Source organism: Halichoeres trimaculatus, unplaced genomic scaffold (genome assembly GCF_033239565.1).
Source record: "Halichoeres trimaculatus isolate MK-OKI-2021-1 unplaced genomic scaffold, fHalTri1.1 fHalTri1_scaffold_20, whole genome shotgun sequence".
Classification (NCBI taxonomy): Eukaryota; Metazoa; Chordata; class Actinopteri; order Labriformes; family Labridae; genus Halichoeres; species Halichoeres trimaculatus.
This window is the reverse complement of record NW_027437198.1, coordinates 6,248,759-6,268,548: the sequence shown is the minus strand read 5'-3', so window position 1 is coordinate 6,268,548 and position 19,790 is coordinate 6,248,759. Positions and strand designations below refer to the sequence as shown.

Here is a 19,790-nt window from a genome sequence, read left to right as displayed (position 1 = left end):
TCCTTTTCTTTTACCCTTCTTAGTTTTTTGTGTTAGAAGAAGTAGACGCTGTGTGTGTGTGTGTTTCATTGTGTGTGTGTGTGTGTGAGACAGATGATCACACTGCTAAAAAGCCATCTACACCCATCTGGATCCATGCTCTCTTGACCGGCTGCTGGCCTGTGATAACATGAGCTCCAAGCCCTCACAACCGAATAGTGTAATGGTCCATGGAGCTTCTGTCACTTTGTCTCACAGAGCAGGATGGAGGAGAGGGAAGGATTGAGAAGGAAAGTGTGTGTGTGTGAGAAAGAGATGGAGATGGGAGATAAAAAGAAAAGGGGGAAGGAGAGAACTTAACTTTCCTCCCTCCATTATTTACAGTCAGAGGGGGAAACAACGGGAAGAGGAAACGTCGGAATTGCAAAGCTGCTTAGCGCTGTGATTCAGTTGGGGGATTTGACTCTGCGCTCACCCCCACTTCAAGCAGTGTGGCGGAGGCGGACGGAGAGAGATAGAGGGGGAGTGTGTGCATGTGCGTGCGTGTGTGTGTGTATGAGAGAAACAGCGTAGGAGAAGCACAATCTGGTATAGCTCCATGTGAAAATGACCTACTTCCCGTCAGCCCACTCTCTGTTGGATTGCAGTTTTCTGATGTGTGAGTGTGTATGTGTCGGAGTGTGTGTGTGTGACTGGGGTCGTGGGGGTGCAGTTGACGTGGCTCGGTTAAATGAAGGATAAGTAGATGACTCTGGGGGGACTTGTAGTGTAAAGTAAATATAAAGTGTAAGAAGTGTGAAGTGTGTATCCACCTGTGCATGCATGTTTGTGTGCTCATGTAATAAACATGCATTCTGTGTGATGTGCCCCCCCTCTCTGCGCAGCGTTAATTACACCAAATGAAGGCCTTATGAGAGTTGATGATCAGAGCCAATATTTAAGGGGGATGGCCTCAGCAGATGCTTCTCGCTCGGTGCGTGTGTGTGTGTGTGTATGTGTGTGTCAGACACAGGATGTTATTTATGGCAGTGATCTGCTTTTTAACAGGGAAGTTTCAGAGGTTTTTTATTCAGTTTGAACAAAGTTCTCATGGGAAACTTCCTCCTTAAATGTAGTTTTTGTCTGATCAAAAGTCTCTTCTGTAGTTTAAAGCGATAGCTCAGCTCTTTGAAGCGGGGTTGCACGAGGTAATCAATAGTGAGTGCGTAACTGATGGGGAGATCCAGGTCAGCTTGACCTCCTTCTTAAGATACTGGCTGAAGAGCCGGGAAGCTGCTCCATTAATCACCAGGAGTAGTTAAACTAATTTTAGCTCCGTGCAACATATTTCTGCTGCTGCAGCACAATGATCAGCTGATCAGGTCAAAGAAAACTTTTGAAAATCAAATTAAAGACTTATTCAGACCAATGAAAGGGTCTGTAAAGTGGTCTAAATGATGTCAAAAAAGTCTCCTTTTTAGACGTATGTCTGATCGTAATCTTTACTTTAAAATGAGATTATCAGCGTAAATAAAGGTTATTTCAGCAGGACCAGACTGATTTATGGCATGTCAAAATCTCAAAGACAACACTACGCCAGCTGACAAAGTTTAGTAGTGATAGATATAAATAAAGATCTGTGTTTTTCTCTGCTGAAATTTATTTCTGTGATTAATTTTGGACAATGGAGCCTAACTGTCTGACAGAAAAAGGACAGAAGAGCAGAAGAAAGATAAACAGCAGAGAGATAGAGCACGAGCTAGAGGCTAAAATATAAGCAATAGGCTAACACAGGGGCTAAACTGTTTGTGATAATTAGGGGTGGGTGAAAATATTGATGAATCGATACAACAAAATATTTCCTCGCTCAATTCAATATCAAATCCTCTAAATCAATTAATCTCCTGGCAAGTGAGGGGGACTGTGCGTGTTATTTGCCTTGTATGAATGAGGGCCACCATAGACCAAACAACAAAAAAATTGCCACCAAAGCAGCAGCAGCATAAAGCCAGATCCTTTGCCTTTAAAGTCTGACGTTTGAGTTGTTTTATTGCTCCAAAACGTGAGGTGACATACCACATATGTTCACATGGGGCATTAAAATCAATATTCAATCAAATCGATATCGAAATCACAACCTAAAGAATCAAAATTGAAATCAAATTGTGAGGTTCTTAGCAATACCTAGCACTAGTGATAATGCCCATTCCAACCCACAGTCAGCAGTTATTCTGCAGTGGTCTGTTCAAACTTGAGAGTCTATCAATGAAATGAAGAGTGAGGTTACGTTAGCTCTGCTCGGTAGATGACTGGCAGGACATAACCAGGATTCACTAACGTTACACATTGCAGACATGTCTTAGAGCACCGGGCTGTCAGTCACATCAGATGTAGCCAGCTACTAAACTACCGTACAAACTGACAAAGTTTGCTTGTTGTCACGTTTCAAATAACAGCGTTACGTAACTGTTAAATCATGTACCTGGTTGTGTTGTATCTAATAAAAACTGTCTCGAACTAAGAAAGTAGAGTTAAAACGAAGATCTGATCCCCATTCATTTCCAAAACAAACACATCGTGTAAAGAGTCACGTCTTCACGACAGTGTGTGTGAGACTCCAGGCCAAAGGGTGTCGCTGCAGTCTAATTAGACAAATAAAAACAAATGGCTTACTTACATGCCATCTTACATCAGGGTTATCTGCCTATATGTCACCAGCTCTGCTTGGTAGATGACTGGTAGGACATAACCAGGATTCATTAACATTACACATTACAGACATGTCTCAGAGCACCGGGCTGTGAGTAGCACTAAATATAGAGGGCTACTAAACTACATTCAAACTGACGAAGTTTGCTTGTTGTCACACAAACAACAGCGCTACCCAACTGTTGATAACTACCTTAACTTGTTGTGTTGTAACCAGTAAAAAGTTGGCTTGAACAAAGAAATTTGTTTTAAAAACAAGATCCGATCTCCATTCATTTTCTAGACAAACCCACACCTGGCTAAAAGTCATCAGTGTCCGTGAGACTATAGGCCAAAAGGTGTGCTGCAGTCCAGTTAGAACAGATCCTCCTCACAGCATCTTTAAGAATGAGGAAAAACTGGATACCATATAATGACATGCATTTATGCAGCACTCTTATTCAGTTTGAAAACTATTTTCATATTCTGCAGATGACTTCATAAACCGTACAGCTCCCTCCAGCTGTTTCCAGTGTCTTAAAGCCATATAAACTACATTTCTATAACACGTCCTCCCCCTAAATTCTTCATCAATGCTGTGAATGCTGCTGTAATTGCCACCGTGAATACCATTTTAGATGCCAACATAAGTGCTGTTGTAAATGCTGTAATGAATGCTGTAAGCGCTGCCAAAAATGCTCCCGTTAACACTACCACAATTTTCTCTGTGAATGTTACCATAAATGGTGTAGTAAATGCTTCCATGGATGTTTATGAATTTCTTGCTGTAAATGACGCAAACTGCAATGTGTACAAGAATATCCACAAAAGTGAATTGTAAAGTCATTTAATGTTTACCAGAGAGTGTACCTGTTATGATTAAAAAGGAAGGAATAAAGAGATTGACCTATGGCTAAGCCACGCCCCCTCCACTCACTCAGATGATCAGTGACCATTCAGTGACAGGTGCTGTGGCAGGTGTCACAGTAGGAGACATTTCACAGGAGGCTGTTGATGATTTTTGGAGACAGAAAGATCACGTCATCTAGAAGTCACCAAAAAGCTCTAAAGTCCACACTGGAGGGATATTTGAATCATTTTATTGTTGAGAAGCTGTATAAAAAGCTTCATTTGCAGGCTAAATTTACAGGTCCCAGTGCCAAAAATGACTTAGCACATCTGGTTACCATCATCATCTCAGACAACAAGACAGAGAATCAGCATTGGTCAGGAGAAAAATATTACCTCCTTTTTACCATCCTTACCAAGAGTGTGTCCCTGTTAGTCTGAAGCTACAGTATTTACACTGAATCATTCAGCACCAGGTTAGCCAACCTTTATCTTGGCTATTACAGATAAGCTAATGAAGCCAGAGGCTAACGTTAGTTTAACTGAACAACAGCAAACAATGATGTAGGATCACTAAAGAAGAAAAACTAAAGCAAAACAGGCCAGTGAACAACACAGCTAGGCGCTAACGCTAGGCTAACTTCAGCTAACGCTAGAGAAAATCCGAAAGTGTCCCTCAGACTGCAGTGGTGGTCCTAGTGTTAAAGATAACTTTATATTTCTTATATTTGCCTCAAATACGATTTCAGCTTACCTTAGAATAGATGTAGACATCCTTCTTCATTTTATTCACACAGAGTTGATGTTGTGGTCTACTGCAAAACTTTATCCAAAGAAGACACATTTCCTCTGTTGAGATGTGTCTTAGAAAACGGTTAAAAATACACCCCGCACCCACACCCTCTCTGAATATTTTGTGTCAGAGTTGCATTTACCCCATGAATAACATTTGTGTCAGGAATCCCAGGTAAAAACAAGGAGGAGGACCCGAATGCAGATGCAACAAAAAACTTTTATTCTAACTAATCTCAAAAACTCCAACCAAAGAAACAAAATCAAAAGTACTGAAAAACTTACAGGACAAAACAAAGAGGCACAGGAAACTCTGGACAGGAGGCAAGACATACAGAGACAGCAAACAATGAACCAACAGAGAACAAAGGAAACACAGAGACTTTATAGACATGGGAGTGATCAGCTCAGGTGTGAAACAAGACACAGGTGAAACACATGAGGAGCAATCGACAAGGAGAACCGAACCAAACACAGGGAAACTCAAGACAGAGACTAAATTCATTAAGGACACTGAAACACTAAAGATAACCACCAAAAGACATACATATGACAAGAACTAAAACAAAAACAACGATTAACACAGGTAACACAGAAACACAGGACAAATACAGAACCACAAAGAAACACAAGAAGACCAAAACACAAGAAAACCCTTAAACGCACGAACCAAGAAACCCAAACCATGACAGTTTGACCATTTTTAAACTCAAAATATCAGTAAAAAACTCATGAAACTGAACAAAAACTGACTGTCTGCAATGAATTTCAAGAGAATGTCGAAGTGTATGGGAATGACTATACGCACTGTGATTGGCTCATCGTGTTTGAGGGCGGGACTTAGCCATAGGTCAAATGTATGACCTTAATTTTGAGCGTTACCTTTAAGATATTTAAAGATATGAAGGAACCCTGCTAATGAATGTTTCTAGATAAATTCACTTTTGTCTTAGGATAAATTAGGGGAGATGAAAACTGCGCTAATCCACTGAAGCAGCTCATATCTTTCTGTGTCAGACTCTTGTGACTTTCCCTCATCAGATGAGATTCAGTCAGAACAGAAATCTGCCACAAAAGCTGGGGCGAAGGAGGAAAGTTGAAAGAGTGACCTGGAACTGCAAAGACATTGTTCAGCTGTGAGCCAGACGACTAAATAAGCCGAAACTCGCGACAAAGCTTTATGGAGTGTTACCATCTGTTTGTAAGAAAAGTCCAGAAATAGCTCTTATTTCTTTTGTTTGTTTACTGATTAAGCACTTTGTTTTATGTGTTGGACCTGTCGGTTACTGAAATTACAACTAGAAATAAATTTATTTATTGTGTTGATCAAATCTTATCAGTCTCTGAGCGTATCATATCTGAGAGTATTTCACCGGTCTTCTGTTAGTGTGCTAATGTAGGTCATGAGTAATGTGTTCGGGCTGGGTTCATTGAAGAGGTATGCTCTGACAGACTTAATCCCTGTGACTCTGACTGGCTGGTCGGAAGGTGAATTAATTTAATCCATCCTCATAACTCAGCCCCTCCCTCTTTCTCTCGCTCACACACACACATGCTCTTTCATTTTCTCCTCTCTGTGTGTTTTTACAGTTCCTGAGGACCTGTCTTTGGAGGAAAGAGATGAGCTGTCGAATATACGGCGCAGGAAAAAAGAGCTTCTGGATGATATTGAAGTGAGTGACAGCTGAAAAATGGATGTTTCTCAACTGTTCCAGTTGCAGAAAATGATGTAGGAGTTAAAATATGACTGGAACGATGTTTCATATTGGCTATTGAGCATTATTGTATGTCTGATATGTCATAATGCCGTAATATTTCTGTAAACCTACAAATTCATAACCCTTGATGTACTCTGAACTCTGTAACTGAACTGATACTGCACAGGATTTCTTTCATAATCTCTTTTGCCATTGAGTTGTATATGATTTCCAACACTTTTCTCTGACTCACTGCTCAAAAATTAAATAAAAAGTCATTCGTCATTTTCTTCTCTGCAGCGGCTGAAGTTTGAGATAGCAGAGGTGATGACAGAGATCGAGCAGCTAACCTGTGTGGGAGAGAGGTGAGATCTTTTTGACTAATGGTTTTGGAGCTTTTATTTTCTGATTGATCACGGTTAAATAATGACTGTCAGTTTTCTACAGTCTTCATTTTGTTGGTTCATCAACTAAAGAAACAGCGGAACTGAAACCGCTGGATTAAAGCACCAGATCCTTGCATTAGTATTCAGCAAATGACCTCAGCAGCTCTTCATTGCTCAGTCCGTAAGGTGACAGAAATCATTAGACACTATTTCCTTTTGTTTTTCTTTTTTTTTGTCAGTTTAACAGTTTGAAACAAAGCGGTAAGCTCCAGTGTAGAAAAATGAAGCAAAATAAGAAAGTGTGAAAGGTGTCCACTGGGGGGCGACTTTACAGTCCAAAGAAACCCAATTAGAGCTCCTAGGAAAAAAAAATAGAAACAAAATCATTAACAGCTCATTAGCTTTTTTTAATAGAATCAATAAGTAACAAAACTGAGACCACATACTGTGGTGCCTTAGCTCATAAGTTTGTTGAGATATGGTTTCTTGGATGATTTTTTTCTGTTTTTATTAAGAGCGAAAAATCGAGTTGCAATCCAGCTACAGATACCCCAACGCTAGCGCAGCAAAGCCCAGTTAACGCCGCAGCATCTTCCCAGTCTCTGTGTCTTAAGCCGGGACCACACTGTATGATATTTTAATTTATTTGACTCAGCTCCATCTCAATTTGCACGACTAGATCACTCAGGTCAAAAGTTTGCAGCCCACGAATCATTGTCTCACATTATACGACCCGATGCTCTGACACGACTTCACTGCTTATACTATATGTCTACCCGTTGGACTCTGTATCCTTCTTCTTCTGTGGCGTTTGGGAGCTGCTCAAAAGGAGGAGAAGAGAAACCCAGAAATGGGAGATGCATGCTGAAGATGCTCAACAAAAAGAAACGCACAGCCTTTGCAATTTTTGCGATTCTGTGTGAAGAGACAACATAAAAAAAAGAAAAAGGAGAAGACGTGTATAGGCAAGAAATTGGCAGGGCAAACGTCAGCAATATGGTCTCTCAATTCTTCAGTGAGAACTGGAGCTAAGCAGTGACAGCTAAATTGAACTTTAGACTAACTTCATCCGACTTCAGAGATCGCACATGCTCTGTGCAAGAAGTTGAGGCAAGGCAGCTCGTGGCACTGCTTCTACTGTGCCATACCTTCACCAGGAGCAACCATGATTTCAAACATGTTTGATTTTCTTGCGATTGGCAGATTTGTGATTAGAAGCACGATCCCAAAAAAAGTTGCATGAGTGGCAAATCAGCTCAAACGAGCCGACGATTGCAGAGTGTATGCCCAGTTTTACTTGTTCACTTTAAGCAGCTAGCTCACAGTGGAAGCATTGGTGTTGCTCTTGTATTTGTCTCAGACTGTTGCCAAAATGAGTTTTTGTAAGTTTTACAAAACAGCAAGCACAAAGGATGACAGACCTCTTTGGACAGGTTTTTATCAGAAACACCTGCAGATCGGAGTGAGAAATCCTTATATTACTAATTAACCTAACAATACTTTTTAAACAAGTCAATTGCTGTAAATTCAAATTAACTGTGTTTTATTCAGTATTTCTTATTTATTAGTATGTTTTTCTTATTTAAAAAAATGTAACAAAAAGAAGTGGTGTTTTTTTAGGGGTCGGATTAACGGATTAATTGCGTTTCAATTCATGTCGATGGGAAAAACTGATTTGACACATGAGTAAGTTTAGTTTAGATCTCCATCGTCACAGGCACCACCTTACATGTTTCACAGCATATACTTAAAGGTCCTAAAGGTCCCATATTCTGCTCCTTTTCTGCAATTTAATATGGATCATTGATGTCTTCATGAAATGGTAGTAACATGTTTTGGTCCAAAAAGCCAATAAATCAAGCACAGCAGCATTGTTTCCAGGCTCTCATAGCCCCTCTGTTCAGAACGCTCGGATTTAGTGGGCGTGACCTTCCACGTCACTGAGAGCGGCGCCACGAGCTCCGAGTGCACAATGTTTAGAAAACAGCGAAGCTCATTTACTGTGACATTACAGGCTAAAACAACAGGCTAGCCGCAGCTAAAGTTAGCATCCTGAAGCTAACACAAAGACAGGGGGGGCACTGAGGATAAGCTCTTACACCTGCTCCACAGCACACAGCATTTAAATTACTCACATTTCCAGGGTCCGAGGTTTGTTGATGGATGGTTGGTGATGTGCCTGGATTCAGGACCAGTCTATTCACTAGCCCTCTGTTGGACTGTCCAAATTTGGAAAAGCAGTCGGCCGTGAAGTGACTAGCACATACATGCACAGTTTTACTGAGTGTAGCTGGAACATTTCCTTGATTAATGAACTCTAGTCACTTAGACTTGTCTTCTTCTGAGATGGGAAGCTTGTGCATGGAACTATGTGACTGTTTGCAGCCAAAAACAGAGCAGTGATGGCGAGGGGAAGAGGCGGGGAGGGGGTTTCAGGGTATCTGCTCCAATCAGGTCAGACTTGCTCCTGATTGGTCAAAAAAGGGAATCGCTGACGTTGGCAAATCCCCAAAATCCAAACAGCTCGTTTTACGTCAGGATTTTACATTCACAAGCACTACTAAGTACAGGTTTTGTCATTAAATATCACATTTTGTGGGCTGGGAGGAAAGCCAAAGACCCACAAATTTCACTAAAAGACTTAATAAAGGGATTTTGCACAATATGAGACCTTTAAAAATATTGAAATAAAATTTCTTTATATCATAAATAATACCATATATGCACATACAATCAAATTATTTTGCTTGAGTAAATGTGTGCTGTGTTTTTCCTTTAACAAACAATAATCTAATTGATTGATTGACTCTTTGTTTGACTAGTTCATGATTTCTTTGCCTCCTTCACTCTTCATATCTATTCTCCATACAACCACCGTCCCCCCTTGAGCCGCACACCTGTCAACCTGTGTGTATGCATGTGTGTGTGTGTGTGTTAATCCCTCTTTGTTTGAGGAGTGAGCGGACAGTCCCTTGACTAAACATTAGCCAAACAGACGGTATTCAGACGCTTTCATTTGATTGGTTTATGAGGTGGAGTGAGGAGGCTGTGTCAGGCTTTGTTTGTGTGTGCGTATGTGTGTGTGTGTTGAGTGAGTGAGTGTGTGTGTGTGTGTGTGTGTGTGTGTGTGTTTGTCTCAGGTGCAGCTGGCAAAGGGGCCTGCGCTATTTTGGGCGCACAGGAAGCATAGGGAGTGAGAACAGACACAAAGGTGGAGATTTCCCTGTGGGGCGAATGCAAAATGTGTTTTGAAGGAGAGTGACATTAAAAGGAGAAATATTCCTCCAAATAGCTGCAGGATGTGTTAAACCAAAGAGACTCGATGCACTCATGCACAGCACAGGTGATACTGCAGAGCATGCTGCAGTGCTTTGTCAGATTAACCTCAATGTATGCTCAGTCTTTAGTCGTCAGAGGGAGAATAAACAAAGTCAGGCTATGTCCTGGATGAACCCAACACAAAGTGACTTACAGAACAAACACAGCCGCCTGGAAACAACACCACGCCTCTAACTGTCACATGATTTCTGTGTTGTTTTGTTTTTAATTACAGCAAAACAACGCAAAGAAACAAACAGATCGCCATGGGGAGGAAGAAGTTCAACATGGACCCCAAAAAGGTCAGTCTGTGCCCTGAACTGATCCTTGTCAGCCCTGATAAGACTCACACAGCTGAATAAAACTCTGATTGGATTGAGCTCCTAGACTGAAATCACCCATCCGCTCTATTGAAACTGACAGCAACAGGTAACAAAGTCCTATGTGTGTCTTCTTTTCCTCAAACAGGGGATCCAGTTTCTTTTAGAGAACGATCTTCTCCAGAACACCCCTGAGGACATCGCTCAGTTCCTCTATAAAGGCGAAGGGCTCAACAAAACAGTCATAGGGGACTACTTAGGGGAACGGTGAGCTCTCCAGTTTTCCTTCTGTCCCCCTCCCCTCTGTAATCTGTGTGTCAGATCTGCACTGCACACGCTCAGACGAGGGCATAAAGCCCCAGGAAATTGCTGGTCTGGATTTATGGTGAAAAGCAGCGACAGGAGACTGTGCCAGTGAAATAACCGAGCAGACATGTGGTTCTTATCGAAAGGAAATCAAAGGGGATACGACTGTCAAAACAACAGAGGTTTCATGCTGGCTGGCTCTGCCAACACTGTGACTTTCTCTCTGAATGTGTTCCTCTAACATGGCTGCACTTCCACCCTGACCCTAAAACACGACTCTGACACTTATTTCCAAAACAATCCAGCTCAGAGAGCTCAGTGTCTCTTTTTTGTTTCTAAAGAAACAGTGTAAATGCTTAAAGATGTGTGACATGGAGCCCTTCTTCTTCTCTTCCAGGGATGATTTCAACATCAAGGTCCTCCAGGCGTTCGTAGAGCTTCATGAGTTCGCAGATCTCAACCTCGTACAAGCCTTAAGGTGAGGTAAAAGCCAAAAGTAGTGCTGAATTATATGATGCACTCTTTAAGGGCTAGAGTGTGGAGGACTGTTCAATTTGTTGCTTCACAGAAAAAAAGTTCTGGGTTCAAATCCTAACAAGAGCTTTCCTGTGTGGACTTCAGCATGCATGTGAGCCTATTTTAGAGTTTAACCCTTAAAGCCCTGGTCTCTGTGTTGGGTCTCTGCTAGAAAAATGAAATACCCAGAAATGAAAAAAGTACATCTCTGCATCTGCAAGGTCTATTTGAATTATTCTGGTGTCATAATAAAGAACGCACTGGTAAAATTTGTTCAAAGGTGTCAGTACACTGCAAAAAAAAAAAAAAATTATCAAGTGTTTTTGTCTTCTTTTGTTTTTTTTTTTATATTTGATATGAGACACATTAAACTGACCAGTCCAGAAAAATGTTTTGTTACAAGCTATTTAAAGTAAAAAAAATAAGGTTTGAATTGCTTGTAAGAGTAAAAGTAATCCGCCAATGGAACAAGAAAAAATTTGCTCGAAAATTTGCTTGAAACTAGAATAATCGCTTAATACAAGTAACTTTTCTCTTGTTCCATTGGCAGATATTTTTTACTTGTTACAAGCAATTCAGACCTCATTTTTGTCTTTAAATAACTTCAAATGAGACATTTTTCTGGACTGGTCAAGTGAATGTGGCTCATATTAACCCTTTGATACCTGTTGTAACAAATTTGTGACATACCCTGCCAGGTCTTGATGCAGCTGGAATGACCTTTGTATCTCATTATTACCTATTGATTCATATTCTACACAAACCAAAGATCATATCAGATCCACTGTGTCTCAATATATTGGTCAGGGGATGAACTTCTCATGTCTATATTTATATAATATAACTATAACTATTGTGTGTACTATACTCAAATTATCAATCCCCACCTCATTTAGAATCTGCAACACACAGTCTCTCACATACAATTATAACCCACCAGGAGTTGTCCAATGGAAATACCACCCTTGATTGGAAGGCAGAATGTCTCAAATATCTGGGCACCATAATACCTAAGGATCTTACTAAACTATATGGTTGCAACTATTCAGTTGTAAACCGAAAAAATAAAGAGGATAAAGCAAGATGGAACCTAATTCCCTTTTTAAGTTTCTGCTCAAGAATTGAATCTATTAAAATGAACATAGTGCCAAGACTATTGTATTTGTTTCAGACTCTACCAATTGAGATAATCCAAAAACAATTTAATGAATGGGACAAAATAATTTCAAGGCATAAATGGTAGTCAAACAACCAATAATTTGTCTAAAATCTTTGCAATTAGCGAAAGAGGAAGGGGGATGGGACCTCCCTTCTCTTAAAGATTACTATCAGGCAGCACAGGAAAATATAATGTGACATTTAAGCCAAATAAATAAGTGACATTTATATGTGTTTGTTTACAACTGTCAATAAGAAATTAAATTAATTTAAAAAAGAATGCAAAACACATAAAACAATCTATTTTTGTTAACTAATTCAGGCAGTAAGGGGTTAAGTCTTAAAAGAGATTTTCTGTGGAAAATAAGACAAAAAAAAACTTGATTCAATTTTTTCAGTGTATTGGTTTTTATGTCCAAGGCTTCCAGGAATAACTCCTGTATTTTTTGTGCCTTTTATTGCAGAGCGACCTTTGGTTTAAAAGAGTTAAACATTCCTGCAGGTGCTGCTGCACTTTTCCAATGTGAAGTTTGAAAAGACGTTATCAATTTAAGAGGGATGAATATGATTAACAAGCTCCTGTTGCACACTTCAGACTGAGTGTAAATTCCAGGAATGACTTAAAACTGCATACTATGAATTTTAATGTAGTGCACATACAACATGGCACCATACTTAGTATGGGTGAAGTGATATGTGTTTTCAGACACAGGCTGTGTGAAACCTAGAGTTACATCAGCCTGCAGAGTAAGCTCTGAGGACTGAGGGATTACCTGGATATACGTTTTGTTTGAATAAGCAAAGTTGCAATAACGGCTGCCTGTCTTGCCATGTCAAAAGCATCAAACTCTCTTTTTGAATAATAACAAGAGATATGATGGGTAAAAAATATACAACAAAGTTGAATTTATCACAAGCATGTTGCAGAAAAAAAAGTACTGTATAGTGTTTTTTATCGTTAAACTGAACTAGAAAACTCAGTTTCTTTGCAGATGACACCGTCATGTTGACACTGGTTAGGTAACCCTGTACTGCACTGTACTGGGCCTCTGTTTTAAAAATGGACTTTATTTGTTTATTCATACATAACTCACAGTTTTAATTCTGATTCTGAGGTGTATGTGAATGTTTTTTACAAGATGAGAAGGAAAACACTACAATGAGTGACACAATAGATGAACATGAAAGTGACTGACCTCAAAACAAAATTTTCCCGCATGACTCTTTATTCAATTGAATTCTTGATCTTTAAGACAAACAGATAAGTTTGAACCATCTTTTAATAACTTTTGCCATTTGAAATGTAGTGTAGTGCAGCATTGGCTGTTAAAGTCTTGCTGGGAATCCATTGTCCTCATTTCACCATTTGTCAGTCAGACTATTGGCCTGGACCCTCTTCTGCGTGTCCAGTCCGCTCTCTGCTCTCCGTGTTTCCTTTCAGTCGTTAACATCGTTTCCTGTGTTCGTGCCGTTGCAGGCAGTTTCTGTGGAGCTTCAGACTTCCTGGCGAGGCCCAGAAGATCGATAGAATGATGGAGGCCTTCGCCTCTAGGTACTGCCAATGCAATCCTGGCGTCTTCCAGTCCACAGGTACCACAACCACACACACACACACACACACACACACACACACACACACACACTCTCCCCCACACAGCAGTTTATTTATAAGTCAGACTCAGTGAGACAGTCCAGGACAGATACTATAGACCAGCCTGACCAGCTCAGCATCACATCAGTGCCTCAGACTGTCTGTCTTACCAAAGCAGACAGCTGGACCTGCTCAGGGGATAAATCTCCCACTCATGGTCTCATTTCTCTGGACTTCCAAAAAGTCCATAAACCCTTTCTGACTACAGAAGTATCTTTTTTTCAGAGAATCTGAAGGTTTGATGAAGCTTTGATTGGAATAACAGTCTGTATACTCCACAGCTCCCCACCCTGGCCAGCAGCCTGCTCACTAATCACTGAGTAATCACTACGCGTGACTCCAGCCGTGATAATGAAATTGATCAGCGCTCAATAATGGTCATTAGTGCAGTCGTGGTCTGTCGTCCCTGCATACATGCGTGTGCTGCTCCTTTGGTAACTGAGCTGCTGTTGAGGAGGACACAGGTGACAGCTCAGGTCATGAATATTGATGTGGTGCAGTGGTGACACACCCAGACTTAGTTATTGGTCATCTCCCAGGACCAGGCGCTCAGGGTCATAAATTACAGTACGAGGTGGACTCAGACAGGGGAGGGTTGGCAGGAATATGATGCGGAGTAATAGGAGCAGTGCATCATGGGTCTTTGTGAGGGTTTATAACTGGGGGGACTTATCTACGACACAGTATCAGAGGGTGATATGAGCGTGTGTCTCATATCATGGCACTTTTTGTTGTTTTAAATCTCTGGTTAAGTAGCAGAAACTTAAATTTTGTGATGAGGAAATCAGTGGATTGATTGGTTTGGGCTTCCATCTTCACTGGAATGAACTGGAGACTCTTAGGATAGAATTTTTGGGAATGTTGAAGTTTTGGGCACTTTTGATAAATTTGGGAAATAAAAACAGTTTATGACATTGATGTAAAGTCTTTGTATTATACCTGTCATATGAAAGCAACAGTTTAAATGATATATTTAGTATTAAAGATAGGGGTGTAACAAAATAGTCAACTCTCGATATGATATCATAATATCACAGAAAAGATTCACAATCAAAAAAAGGCTGCTTTTTTTCCTGGTGCTTGTCTTTTCAGTAATTTCTCAAAGAATGTGAGTGATTATCAGTCTACGTCATCATAAAGATGCGCACGCAGAAGTAGCATTTAGCGCCATTCATTCAGACGCGTTAGCATTTTTTAAAACACTAAATTCAACCTGTTATCAGCAGAAAAATGTATGGTTAATCTTTGGTCAGTTTTTAGAAACGATACTTTACAACAAAGGCAACGTCTATAAAGTTTTGACCGTCACAGAGCAACCGGTGTTTTGGAGTTAATAGCGACCATGCTAACTGGTGACTCTCAGCCGACAGTATCATTGATTAACGGCAGAGAGTCACCAGTTAACAGGGTCACACTTTACACTGAAACACCAGCGGCGTCTGTCGGTGAATAATTAAATGTGCCGTCTTTCTCTGATTTGGTGCAGTTCTCTGGACGTGGTTTTCTGGTTCTTTTATTATGAACCGGGTCTCAGACTCGGCAGTCTGTGTGCTCTTTTGGTCTGGGAGGGTTTCTGATTTATTGACACATGTTTACATCCTGGTCTGTCACAGTCTGGTAAGTGTTCACGGATAATGCAGTCATTAGCATCGAGTGACAGTTGCGTGTCTAAATTCCTCTCTGGGTACGCCGCATTTCTCCTCTAAAAATGTCTGTCTACCTAATATCTGTTCACTTCCTGATCTCTTCTGTCCACTCACTGCTATTTCACAAACCTGAGAGCCATTTACCATCCGTCAAAGTGATGATATTTAGTTTAAAAATGCGTTTTTTGATGGTTAGCTCCTGCACGTCAGTTTACAAACTATAATACTCCGCAGTGCTTCTGCACCCAAGTTGTGCGCGCATCCTTCGTTAATAAACAAATATCCCTCTATATATCTGACTGATGAAACTGGCATCATCATCTTTAGAATTGGGACTAATATTAGGATTTACAGGATATTTATTGTATTACTGCACAGTAATAATGCAGAGTTTGCTTTTGAAATTGATGTACTGTCCTGAAGAAAAGTGACACCCATTCATAATAGCTATTGCACAAACAGGGCAGAACAGGTCATTAAATCGAACGCACCCTTCCCATCATTATCAGCGCCAATCTTGCGGAATCTGAATATTTTGTGTGGTGTAACCACAATCACGCACAAAAATTGAGCCCTTCTGGACTTTATTTTGTTTATCTTTCTTTTTTTTTTAATTTCTTTTTTGCTGTTTTTCTATTGCACCCACTATTTCAGATCTATAATCAGATATTCATAATTTCTTATGTAGTCATAAGGAGTGCTAGGCAACTGGCTCCTAGGTTTATCTCATTCCAGTCTTCCCTTGTCTAAGTTTGTCTTGTTATGTGTCTTGGAAGGGGTGTAACTGCAATTTTGTTGTACTTGTTGCAATGACAAAGTTCTATCTATCTATCTATCTATCTATCTATCTATCTATCTATCTATCTATCTATCTATCTATCTATCTATCTATGTATCTATCTATCTATTTATCTATCTATCTATCTATCTATCTATCTATCTATCTATCTATCTACCTACAGTTTTATTTCTCTTAAATTGCAAATTCAGGGGAGCCTGGCTTTAGGTGCACTGGAAAAAACTGAAATCTTGTCAAATGTTTTTGTCTTATTTTCAGTAGAAAATGTCTTCCTAGACTCAATATGAGCCATATTCACCAGACCAGTCCAGAAAAGTGTCTTGTTCCAAGTTATTTAAAGACAAAAACAGGGTCTGAATTGTTGTAATAAGTAAAAAAAAAAAAATCTGCCAGTGGAACAAGAAAAAATTGCTACAAAACTTGCTTGAAACGGGCTGCACGGTGATGCAAGGGTTAGCGCTGCAGCCTCACAGCAAGAAGGTCACTGGTTCTATTCCCAGCTTGGCTGGTGGGCCTTTCTGTGTGGGGTTTGCATGTTCTCCCCGTGCATGCGTGGGTTCTCTTCAGGTCCTCGGGCTTCCTCCCACAGTCCTCGGGTTAACTGAACACTCTAAATTGTCCGTAGGTTTGACTGTGTGAGTGAATAGTTGTCTGTCTATGTGTCAGCCCCGCGATTGACTGGCAACCAGCACAGGGTGTACCCTGCCTCTTGCTCAATGACAGCTGGGATAGGCTCCAGCCACCCATGACCCTGAACAGGATAAGCAGTTCAGAAAATGAATGAATGAATGGATGGACTCGCTTGAAACTAGAAAAATGTCTTAATACAAGAAACTTTTCTCTTGTTCCATTGGCAGATTTTTGTTTATTTGTTACAAGAAATTCAGACCTCATTTTTGTCTTGGAAAAACTTGAAATAAGACATTTTTTCTAGTCTGGCCATGTGAGTGTGGCTTGTATTAAGTCTAAAAAGACATTTTGTACTGAAAATAAGACAAAAACACTTGATAAGATTTGAGTTATTCACAGTGACCGACACTTAATTACAGGCAAGAAATAGGACTGCCAAGACACAAACATGTAAGAAATGACAAACAATAGATCAACAAATGTGAACCAGAGCACTTTAAAAGGCTGCCTTTAATCTCCAGGGAGGAGCGAGGCCATCAGAAGAGTTTAAAAACATGTCTCTTGACACATGAAGAACTAATTAAATTAGCATTGAAAGAATCTGCATGATATCTAAATTTATAGAAACCTGATGTTTCACTCACACATGCTCCAAGCAAGAAAACAAGTTCTAACTCCCACCCACACACCAAGCATCTGGCTGCGCTGTCTTTTATGTTTCCCTGTGACACTGTGTAACTGCCTCCACAGATACCTGCTACGTCTTATCCTTCGCCATCATTATGCTGAACACGAGTCTGCACAATCCCAACGTCAGAGACAAACCCCCTGTGGAGCGCTTCATCTCCATGAACAGAGGGATCAATGAGGGGGGAGACCTCCCAGAGGAGCTACTCAGGGTGAGAGCTGGGACTTTATTAGTTTGTTAGCTGTGACAAATGTATCCACCGTATCTGAAGCACAGTGCGGGGAACATATTTTGGCACTGCTTTGACAACTGAAGGGTGAAAGTACAGCTTTAAATAAATTCTGTTTTATGACTTTCGACTGAAAAAAAAAAACCTGTTGGATTTTTTCTTGGTGCAAAGCAGAGTCACGCTTCACTAACGGAGACATCTGCTGCTCAGCTGATTTAAATCTCCTCCCCTGACACTAACGCTAATGATTTTCCATGATCTCTCATGGAAAATAAGAAAGAACAGCAGACCATGTACCCATGTACCCTGAGTGCCCTTGGCCAAGTTTTAAAGTCATTCTGTTGAAGCTCTCAGTCACTCCAGTTTGAATCTTTGTCTCTTTTTCTGACACACAGGATCAGAATCTGTCAGCATCTCATACAAAGCACTGCTCCTCTAAAGCCTGGTGTCTTTAAAGTGTCTTTATGCTCAGCTGCAGTTTCTGTAACATGTTTCCCATACTCTCCCTCTGTCTGTGCAGAATCTATACGACAGCATCAAGAGCGAACCCTTCAAGATCCCAGAGGATGATGGGAACGACCTGACGCACACGTTCTTCAATCCAGACAGAGAAGGCTGGCTGCTAAAATTAGGTTAGTGTGTGTCTGTACATTCCCCTGCTGCGGGGGATCTAAGACATCCTGGATGATGACTTGATTTGGTTACTCTACCGCTTCTTGTCACAACTACGACTACAACTGAGGCTTTATTCCCACGGCTGAGAGAGAATTTGAGAGTCATTGAAAGTTCTGTGTTGTAGAAAATCAGCTGAAATCAGAAGCAGGGCAGTGTGTTATAGCTCAGGGTTAGATTTTCTAGACTTGCATTTATGTGACCTCAGATTTGTGTGTCCAAATGCATCAATGTCTGCAAGGTTTGCACGACAGTAGAGTATATTATGAGTGATTACTTTGTCTTATATTGCAACATTTTAAGGGTAAAGTTGTTAAATTAAAGCGCATAAGAAAAAGTGTTAATCCAAACCTCAAAAAGAAATTTTAGCAAGCTGATTGAGGAGGTGTGTATTCGTCCAACAATTACTTATCATATTAAGCTCAGATGCCTGTGCACTCTAGCAAATGCTAACCTTACAATAGTGATGAAACTGTTTTTTTTCTGGCACTTTAGTGAGTCTGTAAAGCTGATTGTAATTGCAATCAAAGATAAGCAGATGCATGCAGATTTATTTGAAAGTTCCCAATGCCGTGCACTCTCCGTTTAAGAAGAATCACTCTACATCATGTGTTAATACCTCTCTGAAGAAGAAAAAGGGCAATAAACAACAGACCAGCCAGGGGTTGGCAACCATCCCTTATTAGCCGGGACAACCTGAATTTCCTCACACAAAGCCTCCTGTCGTAGTTATAATCACTAGATGACGCGAAACTGATCTGATCTGACACAGCCAGTGGTCCACTGTGCCCTGATCACATCCATCAAGTGACACCTGTCATCCAATCACACCACCCCCTCACATGCGTCATAAGCAGGATGTGTATCAAAAGGAACCACATCCTGCTGAAATAAGCTGCATTCACGGACCCACGGTTCCCTCATGGTCTGAATGGGCACTCTGAGGGCGCAGGATATTAAAACCTGGGATGTGGGCTGAAGAGGCGTCACATCCTTTGACCTGTGCTGTGTGTTGTTCTGAAGTTTTGGTCACTTAAAATCTCTCACAGCAGTGGTGTGCACAGACTTCTTGAAAGGCAACAGGGGAAAAAGAAAAAAATGGTGCATAAAAGCACATTTTCAACTCTGAAGAGGGTACTAAGTTCTGCCTTTTTTTGAAGGCACTTTAGCACAAGAGGAAATTTTGTCATGCTTTAATCAGCAAAAGGGGCAGTTCATGGTTTGCCAACCAGGAGGGTACTCAGGGATGTTTTCACAACAACAGTTTTAAGGTGAAACGCAAAAGTATTGTGTTTTGGCCTCGCAATTACACAGAATCTGCATTTTAGCAAACTTTAAGTGGACATTTTTAAAAGCGGCCGCCAGAGTGGAAGATTTCTGACACAGTTGCTGTGTAAACAGTAAGCCGGTGTTGTCAGTGGAAACCCTGATGTCACGCTGCGCTTCGTGCAAATGCTTAATCTGCTGACTGTCTTTCAACAAAATAT

The 19,790-nt window shown here is 40.6% G+C and overlaps 1 protein-coding gene across 1 annotated transcript in view; it reads left to right on the top strand.

The window, feature by feature from the left end:
• The window catches only part of cyth3b (cytohesin 3b), a 72,722-nt gene that overhangs the window by 36,134 nt on the left and 16,798 nt on the right, over positions 1 to 19,790 (top strand). The window contains exons 2-9 of the mRNA XM_074696394.1: positions 5,878 to 5,960; positions 6,285 to 6,349; positions 9,924 to 9,990; positions 10,157 to 10,275; positions 10,712 to 10,792; positions 13,466 to 13,578; positions 17,465 to 17,613; positions 18,152 to 18,263. Coding sequence (XP_074552495.1) covers positions 5,878 to 5,960; positions 6,285 to 6,349; positions 9,924 to 9,990; positions 10,157 to 10,275; positions 10,712 to 10,792; positions 13,466 to 13,578; positions 17,465 to 17,613; positions 18,152 to 18,263 — 789 coding nt within the window. The remainder of the gene's footprint in view (positions 1 to 5,877; positions 5,961 to 6,284; positions 6,350 to 9,923; positions 9,991 to 10,156; positions 10,276 to 10,711; positions 10,793 to 13,465; positions 13,579 to 17,464; positions 17,614 to 18,151; positions 18,264 to 19,790) is intronic.